At 35.9% G+C, this 17,977-nt stretch overlaps 2 protein-coding genes across 14 annotated transcripts; both read left to right on the top strand.

Annotated features, from left to right (window-relative positions):
* Positions 1 to 2,355: 2,355 nt before the first annotated feature.
* On the top strand, positions 2,356 to 17,322 carry LOC17896685 (probable LRR receptor-like serine/threonine-protein kinase At1g51860). Of its 6 annotated transcripts, none has more exons than XM_023777407.1 (13): positions 2,356 to 2,484; positions 2,561 to 3,098; positions 3,168 to 3,646; positions 3,748 to 3,892; positions 3,968 to 4,039; positions 4,152 to 4,220; positions 4,307 to 4,390; positions 4,520 to 4,553; positions 15,566 to 16,012; positions 16,095 to 16,221; positions 16,307 to 16,372; positions 16,471 to 16,660; positions 16,747 to 17,322. In XM_023777407.1, the coding sequence occupies exons 1-13, from the start codon at positions 2,403 to 2,405 to the stop codon at positions 17,156 to 17,158; spliced, it is 2,745 nt and encodes a 914-aa protein (XP_023633175.1). In that variant the 5' UTR covers positions 2,356 to 2,402; the 3' UTR covers positions 17,159 to 17,322. The 6 variants fall into 6 exon arrangements, with proteins under 6 accessions (XP_023633175.1, XP_006306733.2, XP_023633177.1 ...); XM_006306671.2 differs by lacking the exons at positions 15,566 to 16,012; positions 16,095 to 16,221; positions 16,307 to 16,372; positions 16,471 to 16,660; positions 16,747 to 17,322 and adding exons at positions 4,742 to 4,992; positions 5,093 to 5,219; positions 5,298 to 5,363; positions 5,452 to 5,641; positions 5,720 to 6,313 and having other exon boundaries at positions 4,520 to 4,650; XM_023777408.1 differs by lacking the exons at positions 2,356 to 2,484; positions 2,561 to 3,098; positions 3,168 to 3,646; ... (3 more) ...; positions 4,307 to 4,390; positions 4,520 to 4,553 and adding exons at positions 13,317 to 13,426; positions 13,576 to 14,116; positions 14,195 to 14,673; ... (2 more) ...; positions 15,178 to 15,249; positions 15,326 to 15,412 and having other exon boundaries at positions 15,511 to 15,662; positions 15,765 to 16,012.
* On the top strand, positions 6,648 to 12,116 carry LOC17899859 (probable LRR receptor-like serine/threonine-protein kinase At1g51880). Of its 8 annotated transcripts, none has more exons than XM_023777417.1 (13): positions 6,648 to 6,738; positions 6,832 to 7,369; positions 7,663 to 8,138; positions 8,224 to 8,368; positions 8,469 to 8,540; positions 8,973 to 9,044; positions 9,116 to 9,199; positions 9,368 to 9,506; positions 9,644 to 9,847; positions 9,942 to 10,068; positions 11,174 to 11,239; positions 11,338 to 11,527; positions 11,625 to 12,116. In XM_023777417.1, the coding sequence occupies exons 1-13, from the start codon at positions 6,657 to 6,659 to the stop codon at positions 12,031 to 12,033; spliced, it is 2,604 nt and encodes an 867-aa protein (XP_023633185.1). In that variant the 5' UTR covers positions 6,648 to 6,656; the 3' UTR covers positions 12,034 to 12,116. The 8 variants fall into 8 exon arrangements, with proteins under 8 accessions (XP_023633185.1, XP_023633184.1, XP_023633180.1 ...); XM_023777416.1 differs by having other exon boundaries at positions 9,092 to 9,199; XM_023777412.1 differs by having other exon boundaries at positions 6,657 to 6,738; positions 6,832 to 7,358; positions 7,640 to 8,138; ... (1 more) ...; positions 9,399 to 9,513; positions 9,600 to 9,847.
* Positions 17,323 to 17,977: the final 655 nt, after the last annotated feature.

Raw genomic sequence — 17,977 nt, 5'->3', positions numbered from 1 at the left:
TCAATATGTTTGTGTTTTTCTTGGTATCATAATTTACTTTTGGACTTGTGTGTGTGTGTTTAGGTGAATAAAGAGGAAGAGAAGAAAGTAATGGATTCGGATTTGAATAAGAAATCACCAGACGAAGTTTATAAATTCAGCCTCACGGATTTTGAAGAAGAGGTACGTAAGGAAGAGGCATTATCATCAATGGAGGATGATGATGAGGATGATTACATTGAAGAGGCTCTTCAAACACAGAGCAAAAAGAAGTTGTTGATAACTTCGGTATCCAAAGATGTGAAGTCTAATCTATTGGATGGAATAGCAAAGGAGTCTGGTCGTCCTTTAAAAAAATTAAGGACTAAATATACACCTGAGAATGAAGAACAGGTAACGTAATAATACTTCTTGTTATTATATACTGGTGTAATCAAGATCACTAGATATATTTTTGTTTTCTTGGAAACATAATTTTTTTTTTGTTTGGTGCTTGTGTGTGTGTTTAGGTGAATGAAGAGGAAGAGAAGAATGTAACGGATTCAGAGTTCTATAGTTGCTCGGATGAGCCATCACCAGACGAAGCTTATAAATCAAGCCTCACGGATGTTGAAGAAGAGATAATCAACGAAGAGAAATCATTAATGGAGGATGATCACATAGAAGAGGCTCAAGTGGGGAAAGATCAAAGAGAACTCAGAGTCAAAGAAAGATGTGAAGAAGAGAGAAGAAGATCATCAACATCAACATCTTTATTACCATTAAAAGAGTTTATGGACATGGAGAGTACGAGGTACTACAAGAGGCGAACAAGAGTTCACCAAAGAAGAAGAAGATCATCAATACCGTCAGCACATTGTTGCCCTAACTAGATTTTGACAAATAATGTAAATTTAGATATATGTAAATTTTACAAATAATTACGTATTGTTTTATTCTCCCAAAAACATATTACATATTATTAAAATATATATCTTGTTTGTGTTAGATGAAAAATGAATATAAAATAATTAAAAAATAATAAATACTTTCATGATTTTGGTATTGGTATATATTATGTTTTTGAACGAGAGATCAAAAAGAGTAAGCCCCGGATATACATAATTTTCCATCAAAACGAGAGATCAATAATAAAAATTACCAATACATAATTTTGGTAAATACTTTGAACGAGAGAAGTAAGCCCCGGATATACAGTTGAGATAGATTTCATCTGTATCTTTTATAATTTAAATCTAAATTCACCATAAAAGAGTTATTTTTCTTTTGGTAAGAATAAAAGAGTTATTTTTGTAAATAAAGTTTAACAAGATAATATTTTTGTAAATAAAGTTTAACAAAACCCTTAAACTTTGGCTCTCATATAGGTTTAGTAATTATTTTTTTCTTAAAAATTTTAGATTATTATATTTTGAAGAGACGAAGGAAATTCAGAAAAAAAAAATTTAACTTAATTTTGGTTTCTATTTCGTCCCATTTTTTTTTTTCTTTTTCTATATGTCCTCAGGTAATTAAAACGCATGCTTTGAATCTCTAAAAAAAAATTAATTACATTTTTTTTTTATTCAAGAACAAAGTCAAATCATGTATATAACTGAAGTCAACGCTTTGTAATTTCAAGGCATATAATAGGCAGCGACGAGGTCATAAATCCAGAATGACCTTAGTTGACTTGTTTATTTCTTTATTTTTCCTTCATTTGCTTTTTTTTTTTTATAAAAATTTCAAATACATTTTTTGTAGAAAGAATTTCTAGTACATATATTCCTTATACGTCAATTGACTATATAATTAAATCGAGACTTTTTTCCCCACTTCAATTTAATTTGCAAGTTATTACAATCTCCCTTTGAGCTTGAGAGTTAATTATATAATGTTTTTAGATACGATTTAGATCCGTCAACACACTGTAAATCTAAAAAATCGATTCCTAGTCTGGTTAAGTCTACTACTAAATTCACTAATCGTAAATTAGAAAAATCTTAAAAGTCAGTAAATCCTTAAAAAAAAAATTACTATCTTAAAAAAAAGAGATTGCGAAAATTAAGTTCATTGATTAAATTTCACTATGTTAATAAAATAAAATAAACGGAATGGTGATGTAAATAACCAAAATTGGTTGATGGCACTGAATTATTTTTGTAGAACATTTCCACAACTCGCTTTGTTTATTTTCTATTAGTTTACACTTTACATAATTGCCACCAATCACTAGTTTGAACATTTCCACAGCGAACAAAAAAATTCGTAAGCAAAAAAGAGTAGTGTTACAATCACCTGAATAAATCTAATTTTGAAGCCATCTTAGTTGACCAATACTTTGTTTATGTCAAATCTTTTGCCTATCAAGAACAAATAACAATGAATAATGGATAGTCTCCTCTGAATCAGAAAAGCAAACATCCCCCAGAAAGAAGAAAAAAATGAAGCTTCTTCTTGGGTTTTTGCCCTTCTTGATTTTAGCTTTTGCCATTTTTGAATTAGTTCAAGCTCAAGATCAATCAGGTTCCTAACTCTACCTCTGTTTTTATTATAGCTTGATGCTCTGTTTTTTCAAGTTTGTTTCATTGATCATGAACAGGTTTCATCAGCTTAGATTGTGGTTTGGTACCTAAGGACAGAACATATGTGGAGAAGTCAACGAATATAACATACAGATCAGACGCGGATTTCATCGACAGTGGAACTCCAGGGAAGATCAACGAGATGTACAAGACACAGTTTCAGCAACAGACTTGGTCCTTGAGAAGCTTCCCTGAGGGTCGAAGAAACTGCTACAACTTAACCCTTACCGTGAAACGCAAGTATCTGATCAGAGCAACCTTTATGTATGGGAATTACGACGGTTTGAATCAACTCCCGAGCTTTGATCTTCACATTGGTCCTAACAAATGGACTTCTGTGTCGACCTTAGGAGTGACAAATGGCTCAATCCACGAGTTGATCCATGTCTTAACACAAGACCGTCTTCAAATTTGTCTGGTCAAGACAGGGGAAACAACACCGTTTATTTCGTCCTTGGAACTTCGTCCTTTGAGTAATAATACATACGTCACACAAAGTGGATCGCTAATTGCGTTCGCTAGAGTTTTCTTTTCACCCACTCCATCGTTCCTCAGGTAAGGTTTTGTAATTTGTTGTTTTTGCTCTTTGGTGTTAAGTTAACAAATTAAAAAGCCTCCTTCTAGGTATGATGAGGACATCCATGACAGAACTTGGACTCCATTCTTAGATAACAAAACTTCCGTAATAAGCACGGAAGCTTCTGTTGATACAAGTAACTTCTACAATGTTCCTCAACCTGTGGCGAAAACTGCTGCTGTCCCTGCAAATGCTACTCAGCCTATGACCATAGATTGGACTCTAGACGACATCACTGCACAGTCCTATATATACATGCATTTCGCTGAAATCGAGAATCTTGAAGAAAATGCGACTAGAGAATTCAACATTACTTTTAATGGTGGCCGAAACTGGTACTCCTATTTTAGGCCTCCAAATTTCAGTATAACAACTGTATTCAATCCAGGAGCTGTGAGTTCTCCAGATGGGAAGTTCAATTTCACTTTCACAAAAACCGGTAACTCTACTCTTCCTCCACTTATCAACGGTCTCGAGGTTTATAAAGTACTTAACATTGAACAGCAAGAGACAGACCAAGATGAAGGTAAGTTAATAAGCATGTTCTTGAACCAATTCTTCTACCAAAATATTTCTGTCTTTTTAGTTTTGACATTGCCATGTTTTCAAAATGTAATCATTGATCAGTTTCTGCTATGTTGGACATCAAGACAACATATGGATTGAGAACAAGATCTAGTTGGCAAGGAGATCCATGTGCTCCTAAGCTATATCTATGGGAAGGTTTAAAATGCACTTATCCTGTATCTGAGCCTCTGCGGATCACATCCTTGTATGTTTTTCTCGTTCCTCGCGAATCTTTAGTTTCGGGTTTATCACATATGCTAAATTTTGGATTCTCTATTAGGAACTTGAGTGGAAGCAACTTGACTGGTACAATAACATCTGATATCTCCAAGCTAACACAGTTGACAGAACTGTAAGCATCCAAACTATCACACCAATAAACTTTAAAGTATGGTTTGATACAGTGGGAGAAGGACAATAACTCTGCATCAAAAAAAATATTGAATTTTCTCTTTAATGTGCAGAGATTTATCAAACAATGATTTATCAGGAGAGATTCCAGCGTTTTTGGCTAATATGAAGCTGACACTCATGTGAGGTTTTTTCTTGACTATGCGTAGTTCTCGCTTGCTCTGCTCTTTGTGTGCTGTTCTGAATGATTCAGTCTTTTCATTTGCAGAAACTTAAGTGGAAACTCTAAGCTTAATCACTCAGTTCCAGAGCCTCTTCAACGAAAGATAGATAACAAATCTTTAATACTAATGTAAGATTTTCATAATTAATAGATTCAATAATACATAATGTATTTTAGACACATAATGTATTTTAGCAGTGTCTACATATAAGTGTCTAACCTTCTTTTTTCGTTTCACATCATTTTTAATGACTGCAGTAGAGATGACACTGGAAAAAATAGTAAAAATATGGTTGCTATCGCAGCATCAGTGGCTGGCGTGTTTGCTCTACTACTTATCTTGGCTATTGTTTTTGTAGTCATAAGGAAAAAACGAAAAACTAATGAAGGTATTATATATGTCTCATCACCAGACTGGTTCTTGAAGAGTAATGAAAATGAAACTTGTTAGGTTTTACTCACTTCGTTTGGCATTGACAGCTTCAGTACCCGAATCAGCAGTCACTACTGGTACGGTTAAAAGTGATACAAGATCATCCAGTTCATCAATCATAACAAAGGAGCGCAAGTTCACTTATTCCGAGGTACTGAAGATGACTAAAAACTTCGAGAGAGTTCTTGGTAAAGGAGGTTTTGGAACAGTATATTATGGAAACTTAGATGATACTCAAGTAGCTGTGAAAATGCTCTCTCATTCATCAGCTCAAGGATATAAGGAGTTCAAAGCAGAGGTACATGAAGAAGACATAGGTCCATTAGTCTTCATTTTTTTTTTGAATGGCATTGAGTTTCTCAATAATAATACAATGGTCATTTTGTTATCTTTGTTAGGTTGAACTACTTTTGAGAGTTCACCATAGACATTTGGTGGGACTTGTGGGTTACTGTGATGATGGAGATAACTTGGCTTTGATCTATGAATACATGGCAAATGGAGACCTGAGAGAGAATATGTCAGGTACACTTTAACTTAGAGACTCTAATTCAGTAGAGTCCATCTCCTTTTACAGTTTTAAAAAATAAAATCCCTGTACAGGAAAACGCAGTGTCAATGTCCTAAGCTGGGAAACAAGAATGCAAATAGCTGTAGAGGCAGCACAAGGTGAATAACATTTCTGACTTGTTTTCTTTTCATTACACCACATCTTGTGTCTGGTTATCTGAAAGCAAAATTGAACCATTTGTATTAGGATTGGAGTATCTTCACAATGGATGTAGACCTCCTATGGTCCATAGAGATGTGAAACCAACTAACATCTTATTAAATGAGCGGTCTCAAGCAAAACTAGCTGACTTTGGACTCTCTAGATCTTTTCCGGTTGATGGTGAATCTCATGTCATGACAGTGGTTGCAGGAACACCAGGCTACCTAGACCCTGAGTGAGTTAATCAATCAGTTTTGCTATACTAAAATTAGTAATGAAGAATTATGAATTGTAATCTCTATTATAATTTCAGATATTACAGAACAAACTGGCTAAGCGAGAAGAGTGACGTATACAGTTTTGGTGTAGTGCTATTAGAACTTGTCACAAACCAGCCTGTGACAGATAAAACCAGAGAGAGGCCTCACATTACAGAATGGGTTGGATTTATGCTCACCAATGGGGACATCAGGAGTATTGTCGACCCAAAACTGATGGATGACTATGACTCAAACGGTGTTTGGAAGGTTGTAGAGTTGGCTCTAGCCTGTGTAAACCCATCTTCCAGCCGAAGACCGACGATGCCACACGTGGTGATGGAGCTTAACGAATGTCTTGCTTATGAAATAGAAAGAAAACAAGGTAATCAAGAGACGCAGTCAAAGGATTTTGTTGAGTTTAGTCCATCTTCTGTTTCTGATTTTGCTCCTAGAGCGAGGTAAATTCGAAAGTCCTTGATGTAATGTGAAGCTACGCTATGTTGTTTATAAACAATAATGGTCTAATGTTCATATCATAAATTTTAAGATAGCTCTGTAAATTTTACCTCAAAAAGTATTAGCCTTTATTATTTGTAACATTCTTGGTTTCCAAGACATCGATATGTATCATATTAGTTTGTGTATGACGCCTTGAATCTTGGTAACATTCAAGAATAAGTAAAATCGTTAACAATATACTCACTAATATTCAAAATAACTGGTGAATAGATTGATTTCAATTTTTTTACGCCTACCCAATACAATACAATTTGGACATCCTCCAACGCCTGAAAACTGAAAGAATGTCGTAGACACGTAAGGGTTACTGTAATAACCACCTGAATAAAATAATCTAATGTGGAAGAATGAAGAAGACTTAGCACAAAGCTTACAACATATTGAGAGCCAAATCAATTGACCAATACAACATAACCTTTTCTGAGCCAGAGCATTCACTTCCGCACAGAAAAAAAAAAAAAAAAAAAAAACATGAAGTCTATTCATGGGGTTTTGCTTCTCTTGATCACAGCTAAAGGCATTTTTGAATCGGTTCAAGCTCAAGATCAATCAGGTTCTTACTATTTGATTCCTATGTAAATTTTTCGAAACCCTTTGAAATTTGTTTCTTTAATAATGGTATTTATGGTGTTGGTCATATAAACAGAGTTCATAAGTTTGGCTTGTGGGTTAGTCCCTAAGAGCACAACTTATACGGAGAAGACTACAAATATAACATACCAGTCCGATGCAAATTACATCGACGGTGGATTGGTTGGGAGGATCAGTGATGAGTACACAACGCTGCTTCAGAAACAGACTTGGACCTTAAGAAGCTTCCCTAAGGGTAAAAGAAACTGTTACAACTTCAACCTTACCGCTAAAAGCCAATATCTCATCAGAGGAACCTTTGTGTATGGGAATTACGACGAGTTAAAGCAAATCCCCGAATTTGATCTTCACATTGGTCCTAACAAATGGACTTCTATTAAACTGGATGGAATAGGAAACGGTACTATCCATGAGATGATCCATGTCTTGACACAAGACCGTCTTCAGGTTTGTCTTGTTAAGACAGGTGAAACTACACCGTTTATTTCGTCGCTGGAACTTCGTCCATTGAACAATAATACTTACCTCACACAAAATGGATCGTTGATCGCGGTTTCAAGAGCCTTCTTTTCACCAAATCCGGTATTCATAAGGTAAAGAAGATTTTTTATTTGTATTTTAGTCTTGTGCATTTATGTGTTTGGTGATATTTTAGATGCAAAGTGCTTCAGAAGTTCAGATGTTGATAGTTTGACCAATTTGGTATTTGGAAATATTGCGTTTAAATTTGCATTGAAATGCAACATCTATATATGGAAAAACCGATTTAAGAAACGAACAATACATCTAACGGCTAAATCTGGATGCAGCTATGAAAGGGCCTTTCTTGGTTTGCTATATGTTTTTGAGTAAACAAAATTGAGTCTTGTGACTTGTCTTTTTATAGGTATGATGAGGATCTCCATGATCGAACCTGGATACGACACTTGGATAACGAATCGGTGCCGATAAGCACAGATCTTTTGGTAGATACGGGTAACCCCTATGATGTGCCACAAGCTGTGGCAAAGACTGCTTCTGTGCCAAGAAATGCTAGTCAACCTCTGACCTTTGATTGGACTCTTGACAACACTTCACAATCATATGTATATATGCATTTTGCTGAAATACAGACTCTTAAGGATGGTGAGATCAGAGAATTCAACATTACCTATAATGGTGGCAAGAATATGTACTCCTATTTTAGGCCTGAAAAACTGGAGATTAAAACTGTATACAATATAATAGCTTTGAGTTCTCCGGATGGGAATTTCAGTTTCTCTTTCACGATGACCGGTAACTCAACTCTTCCTCCTCTTATCAACGGCCTCGAGATTTATAAAGTCTTGCACCTTCTAGAACTCGAGACAGATCAAGATGAAGGTAAATTAAGCATGTTCTTAGACCCATTCTTGTACCAAAATTTTATATCCTTTGACTGTGTGGTTTTCAAAATGTGATTGATCAGTTTTTGCTATGGTAAACATTAAGACAACATACGATTTGAGCAAAAAGGTTAGTTGGCAAGGAGATCCATGTGCTCCTCAGTCTTATCGATGGGAAGGTTTAAACTGCAGTTATCCAGATTCCGAGCCACCTCGGATCATATCCTTGTATGTTTTGTTTCTCCATCTCATGTTTTTTTTTTGAATTTCATTATTTCATAATTTATAACTCTTTTGGATACTTTACTGTTTGAAAACATTACATTAGGAACTTGGCAGAGAACAAGCTGACCGGTTCCATAACACCTGAAATATCCAAGCTAACACAGTTGATAGAGCTGTAAGTGTTCGAGTTTTCACATCCATAAGGTTAATTACTAGAATTTCGATAGTTTATATATTTGTACAAATTTTGTTTTCCTTTCTCTCTCAATGGACAGAGATTTATCAAAAAACGATTTATCGGGAGAGATTCCAGCGTTTCTTGCAGATTTGAAGTTGTTGAAACTCATGTGAGCTTCTTATATCAACAACACCCTCACCATGCTTTCATAGTTTATAACTCTTCTGGACACTTTACTGTTTGAAAACATTACATTAGGAACTTGGCAGAGAACAAGCTGACTGGTTCCATAACACCTGAAATATCCAAGTTAACGCAGTTGATAGAGCTGTAAGTGTCCGAGTTGTCACACCGATAAGGTTAACTACTAGAAAACCTATAATTTATTTGAACCTGAACAAACATTTTCCTTTCTCTCTCAATGGACAGAGATTTATCAAAAAATGATTTATCAGGAGAGATTCCAGCATTTTTTGCGGACATGAAGTTGTTGAAACTCATGTGAGCTTCTTATCTTAACACCCTCTCTCAACCTCCCTATGCTTTTATTTATTTGGCTTTTTCACTTGCAGAAACTTAAGTGGAAATCAAGGTCTCAATACCACAATTCCAGACTCTCTCCAACAAAGAATAAATGCCAAATCTTTAACAGTAATGTAAGATGTTTATATTTGATCACTTAAATGAATCAGTCTCAACTTTTCAAGTAATGGAAATTAAATTAAACTTCTAGTCAAAATGCATGCTTTGCATGTAATGCTACAAAAAATTTCATGTTTTCCCTTTTTTCTTTTCCGGTTTCTCATCACTTTAAATGGGTACAGTGTGAGTCAAACTGTAACCCTCAAAGACAATAGTAAAAAGGTTCCAATGGTTGCTATCATAGCTTCAGTGGTTGGGGTCTTTGCGCTCCTAGTTATCTTGGCCATCTTTATCGTCCTTAGAAGAAAACACGGGAAAAGTGCAAATGGTACGAATCACCACCGAGTCTAATGACTAATGAGATATGAAATTCTGTCTTTATTTATTTTACATATTTTTTGTACTACTTAACAGCTCCGAGACCAACATCAGTCCCTATCAGTATGGTTCACAATGAGGCAAGATCATTCAATCCGGCAATCATAACAAAGGAACGCAGGATCACATACCCCGAGGTACTGAAGATGACTAATAACTTCGAGAGAGTTCTTGGTAAAGGAGGTTTTGGAACCGTGTACCATGGAAACTTGGATGATGCTCAAGTCGCTGCAAAAATGCTCTCGCATTCATCAGCTCAAGGTTATAAAGAGTTCAAAGCAGAGGTACTTTTAACTAAATGGATTTGTTATTCCTTTCTTCTTTGCGTTATGTTCTCAAATCTCAACTATGAAATGGTCATTTTGGTATCTTTCTTAGGTAGAGCTTCTTTTAAGAGTTCACCACAGACATTTGGTGGGACTTGTGGGTTACTGTGATGATGGAGATAACTTGGCTTTGATCTATGAATATATGGAAGATGGAGACCTGAGGGAGAATATGTTAGGTAAGACTTTAACTAAGAGACTCTGAATTAATAGATCCAACTCTCAAAAAAAACTTATTTTTTTTTTTTTTTGAATTTAATGTTAAATTATATTCAAGAAAAAAATATAACGTTTTTACAACTAGTGCAACATAAAATTGAAATTTAAGAATTTAGGCTTCAATGAAAAAAAATATGAAAAACCACCATTAGAAGCTTAGTTTGATAAGCACGTCTGAAGCCACCGTTGGTAGCCTTCTTCGTACCTTCGATCTCCCCCTTTTTGAATTGCTTGAAGTTGATTTCTTATTTGGCGATCAACACACTTGATAACTGCTGCGACTGGTTTAGGAACTTCTCCATGCTTACGACTATTGCGCTCCCTCCAAATGGTGTAGAGAACAGTTTGAAACACGTACCGTATTAGAAAACCATCAATCCTATCTTGGTGATGTTGTGAGATAAAAGAGATTAGAGCTGACCAAGAGGTGGTGTAATGAGTTCTGTAAACACCTTTTGCAATTGCTTCCCACACCTTTGAGACATAGGAGCATTCGAAAAATAAGTGGTCCCGGGTTTCCAGCTGATTATTACAGAGGCCGCAAAGACCCGACGCCGTCCTGTTCCACACCGCCATTCGATCTCCTGTAGGGAGTCTATTCTGAACTGCAAGCCACACACAAAAAGATTGTTTCGGTGTAGCATGAATAAACCACACACCCTTATGCCAAGCAACCATGGAACCCGACGTTCTAACATGATTCCACGTATCTTTAGTTGAAAACTGTGTTTTGAACTCATCATTTTTACCACACCATAACACTACATCAGCCGTCGCACTTTTTTTCTGCGAAGCCAGCCTCAACTCTTCATCAATAGAACGCAGGATATCCGTGCGGTAACGGCGCCGTCGTCGGTTCCAAGCTTCAGCCACAGAGCTATTTTTTCTCACCCCCATGTCAATAATACCTCTATCACCAACGATCTCTGCAATACAACCCAATCTTGACCAATTATCATACCAAAAAGATGTTGTTTCTCCATTACCCAATCTAACCGTGTACAAAGTCTTAGCCACCACACGGTACTTTAACAATTTCTTCCACATTTGATACATTTGATACAGGAAAACGCGGTGGGCATGTCCTAACCTGGGGAAAAAGGATGCAAATAGCTGTAGAGGCAGCACAAGGTGAACAAAATCTTTACTGGTTTACTTTTCATAGCATAACAATATGTGTCTAGTTGTATGGAAGTAAGATTGATAAAAACAATAACTATATGTAACAGGATTGGAGTATCTTCACAATGGATGTAGACCTCCTATGGTCCATAGAGATGTTAAAACTACCAACATCTTATTGAGTGAGCAGTCTGGAGCAAAGCTAGCCGATTTTGGGCTCTCTAGATCTTTCCCAATCGATGGCGAATGCCATGTCTCGACAGTGGTTGCGGGCACACCTGGTTACCTAGACCCTGAGTGAGTAAATCAATCAGTTATAATCACTAATATGTTGGGTTGTATAGCTCAAAATAGTAATCAAGAATGTTAATATCATTTTCCCACATTCTCTCAGGTATTATAGAACAAACTGGCTAAGCGAGAAGAGCGATGTATACAGCTTTGGTGTAGTGCTATTAGAGATAGTCACAAACCAGCCTGTGATAGATAAAACCCGAGAGAGACCTCATATCAGTGAATGGGTTGGGTTCATGCTTACTAAAGGAGACATCAAGAGCATTGTTGATCCGAAACTGATGGGGGAATATGACACAAACGGTGCATGGAAGATTGTAGAGTTAGCTTTGGGATGTGTGAATCCGTCTTCGAACCGGAGACCAACAATGGCACATGTTGTGATGGAACTAAATGAATGTGTGGCCTTAGAAAATGCAAGGCGACAAGGTAGTGAAGACATGTACACAAGAGGTTCTGTTGAATTTAGTCACACTTCTGCATCTGAATTTTCTCCTGGTGCCAGATAATTAATTTAAAAGCTCGTATATCGTTGATGTGATTTCATGGAAATTAAGCTATCTTGTTTCCTTTTTATTTTATTTTTCCTTTACCTTTGTGAATTGTCCAAATTTTTATGTAAAAAGAAACAATGTACAATCTATAATTTCCTTTGTATAAAACTCTATTTACTATATGCGTGCTTGGTGACTCAACAGTCTCAATTATTTATTCCTACTTATATGAACGGCCTCGAGATATATATAAAGTCTTAAACAGTCCACAGCTTGAGACAGACCAAGATGAATGTAAGTATGTAACCTCTTCATTAATCCATTCTTTAAGCTATATGCTTTTCTATCATTAACTTTTGTTTTGGTTCTTATATGCATGTGGTCCATGAATTCAATACTTTCTTTCGTAAATATTCTTAAACAAACTAATATTTCTCTCTTGATAGATATTTTGTTTAATAATATTTATGCAAGAATGAAGTATTAAATTCATCAAATACATAACTAGTGAAGGCTCAATGTTAGGATACTACTAACTAGAAGTCAAATGCTAACTAATAGCATTGTAGGCTGTATTGATTTAATCACGTTGTACATATCTTATTTGGATTTGCAATTTGTCATGCATATATCAACAGGCATATATATATGACAAAAATATTAAATAAACTCGATCAGTTTCAGACATATAACTTAGAGTTACAACTTATACAAGACACTTAAAGCGACAGTACAAAGCCTTATGATCATTGACTTTTAAGAGTAGAGATTTCAAATTACGAATTCATCCATCCAGAACCAAAAAGACACAAAAGACGAGAGAGATCAACCAATGTCATACAAAAGTCAACGCCAACGAGAGTACGTAAGATCATTCTAAGGTTGTAGTTTAATGCACGTATTTGGAAAGTACACCATCTTAAAATCTGAGTTGACTTAGTCAACGGTCTGGTGATCTAGACTCTAAAGGACATATACGAGAGTTTCCAATGACTAGCTTATAACTCATTGTCATTGATTTTGGGCTTTTGGCTAAACAAAAACATAAGTGGAAGACTCTCTCCAACTGCAAGTAACACGGTTTACTTTGTTCTCCCTTTGCTTCTTTCTATTTATATATTTGATTTTACATTTGATTTGAGCTTCTCCACGCCTGACCAGTAATCTAGTAATAGTCGTAGGCAAGTAAGGTTATCTGAATAATCTAATCTTTAAAGACTTTTAGCATATATTGACCAATATTATGTAATCTTCACCCTTTTTGCCTATTAACAACAATGAACAATGAATAATATCCTCTAAAATTAGAACACCTACCCAAAAAAGATGAAGTCTCTTCATTGTTTTTGGTTTCTTTTGATTATAGCTTATACCGTTTTGAGATCAGTCCAAGCTCAAAATCAAGCAGGTTCTTGAGAACATGATGTTGCCTTTTGTAAAACTTTGTTCTTGAGAACATGATGTTGTCTTTTTTTAAACTATGTTTTGGACATGATGATGTTTTTTTTTAAAGTGTTTTCTTTGATGATATATATTACTAGTGTTGATCATGAACAGGATTTATCAGCTTGGATTGTGGGTTGGTGCCTAAGGAAACTACTTATGTGGAGAAATCTACGAATATAACATACAAATCGGACGCGGATTACATCGACAGTGGATTGGTTGGAAAGATAAATGATGCATACAAGACTCTGTTTCAGCAGCAGATTTGGGCCTTGAGAAGCTTCCCTGTGGGTCAAAGAAACTGTTACAACGTCAACCTTACGGCAAACCAAAAATATTTGATCAGAGGAACCTTTGTCTATGGGAATTACGACGGTCTAAATCAGTTCCCAAGCTTTGATCTTTATATCGGTCCTAATAAATGGTCTTCTGTGAAAATAAGAGGAGTTACAAATACTTCTATGCATGAGATAATCCATCTTGTACCAAAAGATAGTCTTCAAGTTTGTCTTGTTAAAACTGGACCGACAACACCATTCATTTCGTCGCTTGAGTTTCGTCCCTTGAACAATGAAACTTATGCCACGCAAAGCGGATCATTGACGCTGTTCGCTAGAGTATACTTTCCATCAAGTTCATCATCTTTCATCAGGTAATAAAAATAGGCAACAATAAATGAAGTTGTTCTTTGTGTTTTTGTTTTGAGTTCACTAATGGACCATCTCTTCAGGTATGATGAGGACATACATGACAGAGTGTGGAATTCATACACAGATAATGAAACCATCTCGATAAGCACAGACCTACCGGTCGATACAAGTAACATCTACGATGTGCCTCAATCCGTGATGAAGACTGCTGCTGTCCCTAGAAATGCTAGTCGGCCATGGTACTTATGGTGGGATCTTGATGACATAACCGCGCAGTCATATATTTATATGCATTTCGCCGAAATCCAGAATCTAAAAGACAGTGACATAAGAGAATTCAACATTACTTACAATGGAGGCATACGTTGGTTCAGCTATTTAAGGCCTTCCAAACTCAGCATTTCTATATTCTCCAATCCAAAGGCAGTGAGTTCTTCAGATGGGATATTTAATTTCACTTTCGTAATGACGGGTAACTCTACTCTTCCTCCCCTTCTAAACGCCCTCGAGATCTATACAGTTGTAGAACTTCAACAGCTAGAGACAAACAAAGATGAAGGCATGTATTCCTATGCCAATATTATTTTATAGAATCTGTTTTGTCTTTTAAACATGTATATGTTTTTCTGAGATGAGTTTGAATGTCATGATCAGTTTCTGCTATGATGAACATCAAGGAAACTTATGGTTTGAGCAAAAAGATAAGCTGGCAAGGAGATCCATGTGCTCCTCAGGTTTATCAGTGGGAAGGTGTAAACTGCAGTTATCCGGACTCCGAGGCATCACGGATCATATCCTTGTATGTTCTGTATTCTTCATCACAAGGTTCTCTAGTTTTGGTGCTTTCACAAATTCTAACCATGATGGAATACTTCTTATTGTTTCACAAATATTAGGAACTTGAATACGAGCGAGTTAGCAGGATCCATAACATCAGACATATCCAAGCTAACACAGTTAACAGTACTGTAAGCATCCAAACTATACCACTAATATAGTTAGTATGCTATAAGAGTATGTAATAGACTCTGCAAAAACTTTGCTTTCTCTGTTTAATGGACAGAGATTTATCAAATAACGATTTATCAGGAGAGATTCCAGCATTTTTTGCTGATATGAAGTTGTTGAAACTCATGTGAGCTTTCTTTCACAACCTCTCACTTGTATTTTTTTTGTTATGCTTTGAAATAATTAAGTCATGTCATTCACAGAAACTTAAGCGGGAACCCGAAGCTTAATCTCACAGCAGTTCCAGACTCTCTTCAGGAAAGGGTAAACAAAAAATCTTTAACACTAATGTAAGATGATCATACACCCTTCAACATTGCTTATATGTAGTGCCACACTAAATTTATCTAATCTCTTCTTTCTTTTGCTTTTCTTCTAATGATCACAGTTTGGGTGAAAACCAAAATCTGAATCCCAAAAAGGAGAGTAAAAAGGTTCCAATGGTTGCTATCGCAGCATCGGTGGCTGGCGTGTTCGCTCTTCTAATTATTTTTGCCATATTCTTAGTCATTAAAAAGAAAAGTTCCAAAATCACTAAAGGCATGAATCACCACTACCAGCTCTTGAGATTGATGAAAAATGGAAAACTTGTCTGGTTATTTTTTTCTCTATTCATTTCACATATTTTGGTATGTTTTACAGCTCCTGGACCTCCATCAGTCGCTGCTGATATAGTTAGAAGTGAGACAAGATCATCCAATCCATCAATCATGACAAAGGAACGCAAGATCACGTATCCCGAGGTACTGAAGATGACTAATAACTTTGAGAGAGTTCTTGGCAAAGGAGGCTTTGGAACAGTGTATCATGGAAACTTGGATGGTGCTCAAGTCGCTGTGAAAATGCTTTCTCATTCATCAGCTCAAGGTTATAAAGAATTCAAAGCAGAGGTACTTTTATATGAAATGGAATGGTTAGTCCAATTGTTTCTTAATGCATTAAGTTCCTCAATCATGAACTGGTCATTCATAGGTGGAGCTTCTTTTAAGAGTTCATCACAGACATTTGGTGGGGCTTGTTGGTTACTGTGATGACGGAGATAACTTGGCTTTGATTTATGAATACATGGAAAATGGAGATCTGAGGGAGAATATGTCAGGTAAACACTTTAACTAAGATACTAAATCTGATTTAATCAAGTCCATCTCCTGCCACAGTTTTATAAAATGTAAAGCCGCGTATAGGAATACGCGGAGGCAATGTCCTTACTTGGGAAAACAGGATGCAAATAGCTGTAGAGGCTGCACAAGGTGAACAAAATTCTAATTTATATACTCACATTTGTTTGATTCATTACCATATTGTTTCTTGATGTTTAGCAAACTTGACATAAAACCATTTGTAATAGGACTGGAGTATCTGCACAATGGATGTAGGCCTCCTATGGTCCATAGAGATGTTAAAACTACTAACATCTTATTGAATGAGCGGTCCGGAGCGAAACTAGCGGACTTTGGACTTTCGAGATCTTTCCCTATCGATGGCGAATGTCATGTCTCGACAGTGGTTGCCGGAACACCTGGTTACCTTGATCCCGAGTGAGTAGAACAATAAAATTTCAAAGTTGTGCTATTGTGGCCAAATAAAGAACCTGAATTTATATATTCGTTTGATAATATTTCAGGTACTACAGAACAAACTGGCTAAGCGAGAAGAGTGATGTGTACAGCTTTGGTGTAGTGCTATTAGAGATAGTCACAAACCAGCCTGTGATAGATAAAACCCGAGAAAGACCTCACATCAATGAATGGGTTGGGTTCATGCTCACTAAAGGAGACATCAAGAGCATTGTTGACCCAAAACTGATGGGGGACTATAACACAAACGGTGCATGGAAGGTTGTGGAGCTTGCTCTGGCTTGTGTGAACCCGTCTTCGAACCGGAGACCAACAATGTCACACGTTGTAATGGAGCTAAACGAGTGTGTGGCATTTGAAAATGCAAGGAGACAAGGTAATGAAGAGATGTACTCTATGGGTTCTGTTGACTATAATAGTCTCTCTTCTGCTTCAGAGTTTGCCCCTGGAGCCAGATAATTTGTGAATATCTTCTTATTTCCTTTTTTTTTTTTCTTAAAAATTCCTTTGTCAATTCATCCATGTATGTTTTGAAGAAATAATATACATTCTATAGTTTCCTTTTGTATAAATAAAAGAAACTTTCTTATTATAAAGAGAACAAAGATCATGATACTCTGTTTTTTGCTCTGTTCTATACTCTGTTTTGATTATTCTGACCTGAAACTTTTGGAATTTGGAGGTTTTTTTTTTTTTTTTGTGGAAAAGATTAAGAGAATTATTTTGTCTACAAAAATGTAATATATGAAGTTATATTAAATTCATCAAGAAAACAACAAGTGACATTATAATTTTCTGAATCGTAAAAATATATAAATCATTGGAGGTTGCATTGGCATGCACATTTCAACTAGCATGCACAAGCAATATGATAAAATAAACTCGACACAATTGGGAGTTTCGGAGTAATTATAACCTTATTATGATCGTTGACTTTTGACGGTGGATTGATCCAGGTAGACAGACAAATACTCTCAAACCAAGAATACCATACAAAAGTCAAAGTCAACGAATACGTAAGAGAGTATCCGAAACACACTAATAATTCATGTCAACTGTCATATTGTTGACGATAAAACAATTACTACTTGTCCTTTTCTCCCGACTTTCTCTATCGAATCATTTTGCATCGTGAGAAATTATTCTCTATGGATTATTTATTCAATTCATCAATCTTATAAGAAGTTGACTTATGACTTTTTGAGAAGTGGTTCATTTAGTCTATATTCTCAGTTCTCATATATGCATAGCTTGCATCTTTTTTATACAAGAAAAAAC

The sequence above is a fragment of the Capsella rubella genome, unplaced genomic scaffold (genome assembly GCF_000375325.1).
Source record: "Capsella rubella cultivar Monte Gargano unplaced genomic scaffold, Caprub1_0 scaffold_1, whole genome shotgun sequence".
NCBI classification, from domain to species: domain Eukaryota; kingdom Viridiplantae; phylum Streptophyta; class Magnoliopsida; order Brassicales; family Brassicaceae; genus Capsella; species Capsella rubella.
This window is presented reverse-complemented; position numbering and strand designations above follow the sequence as displayed.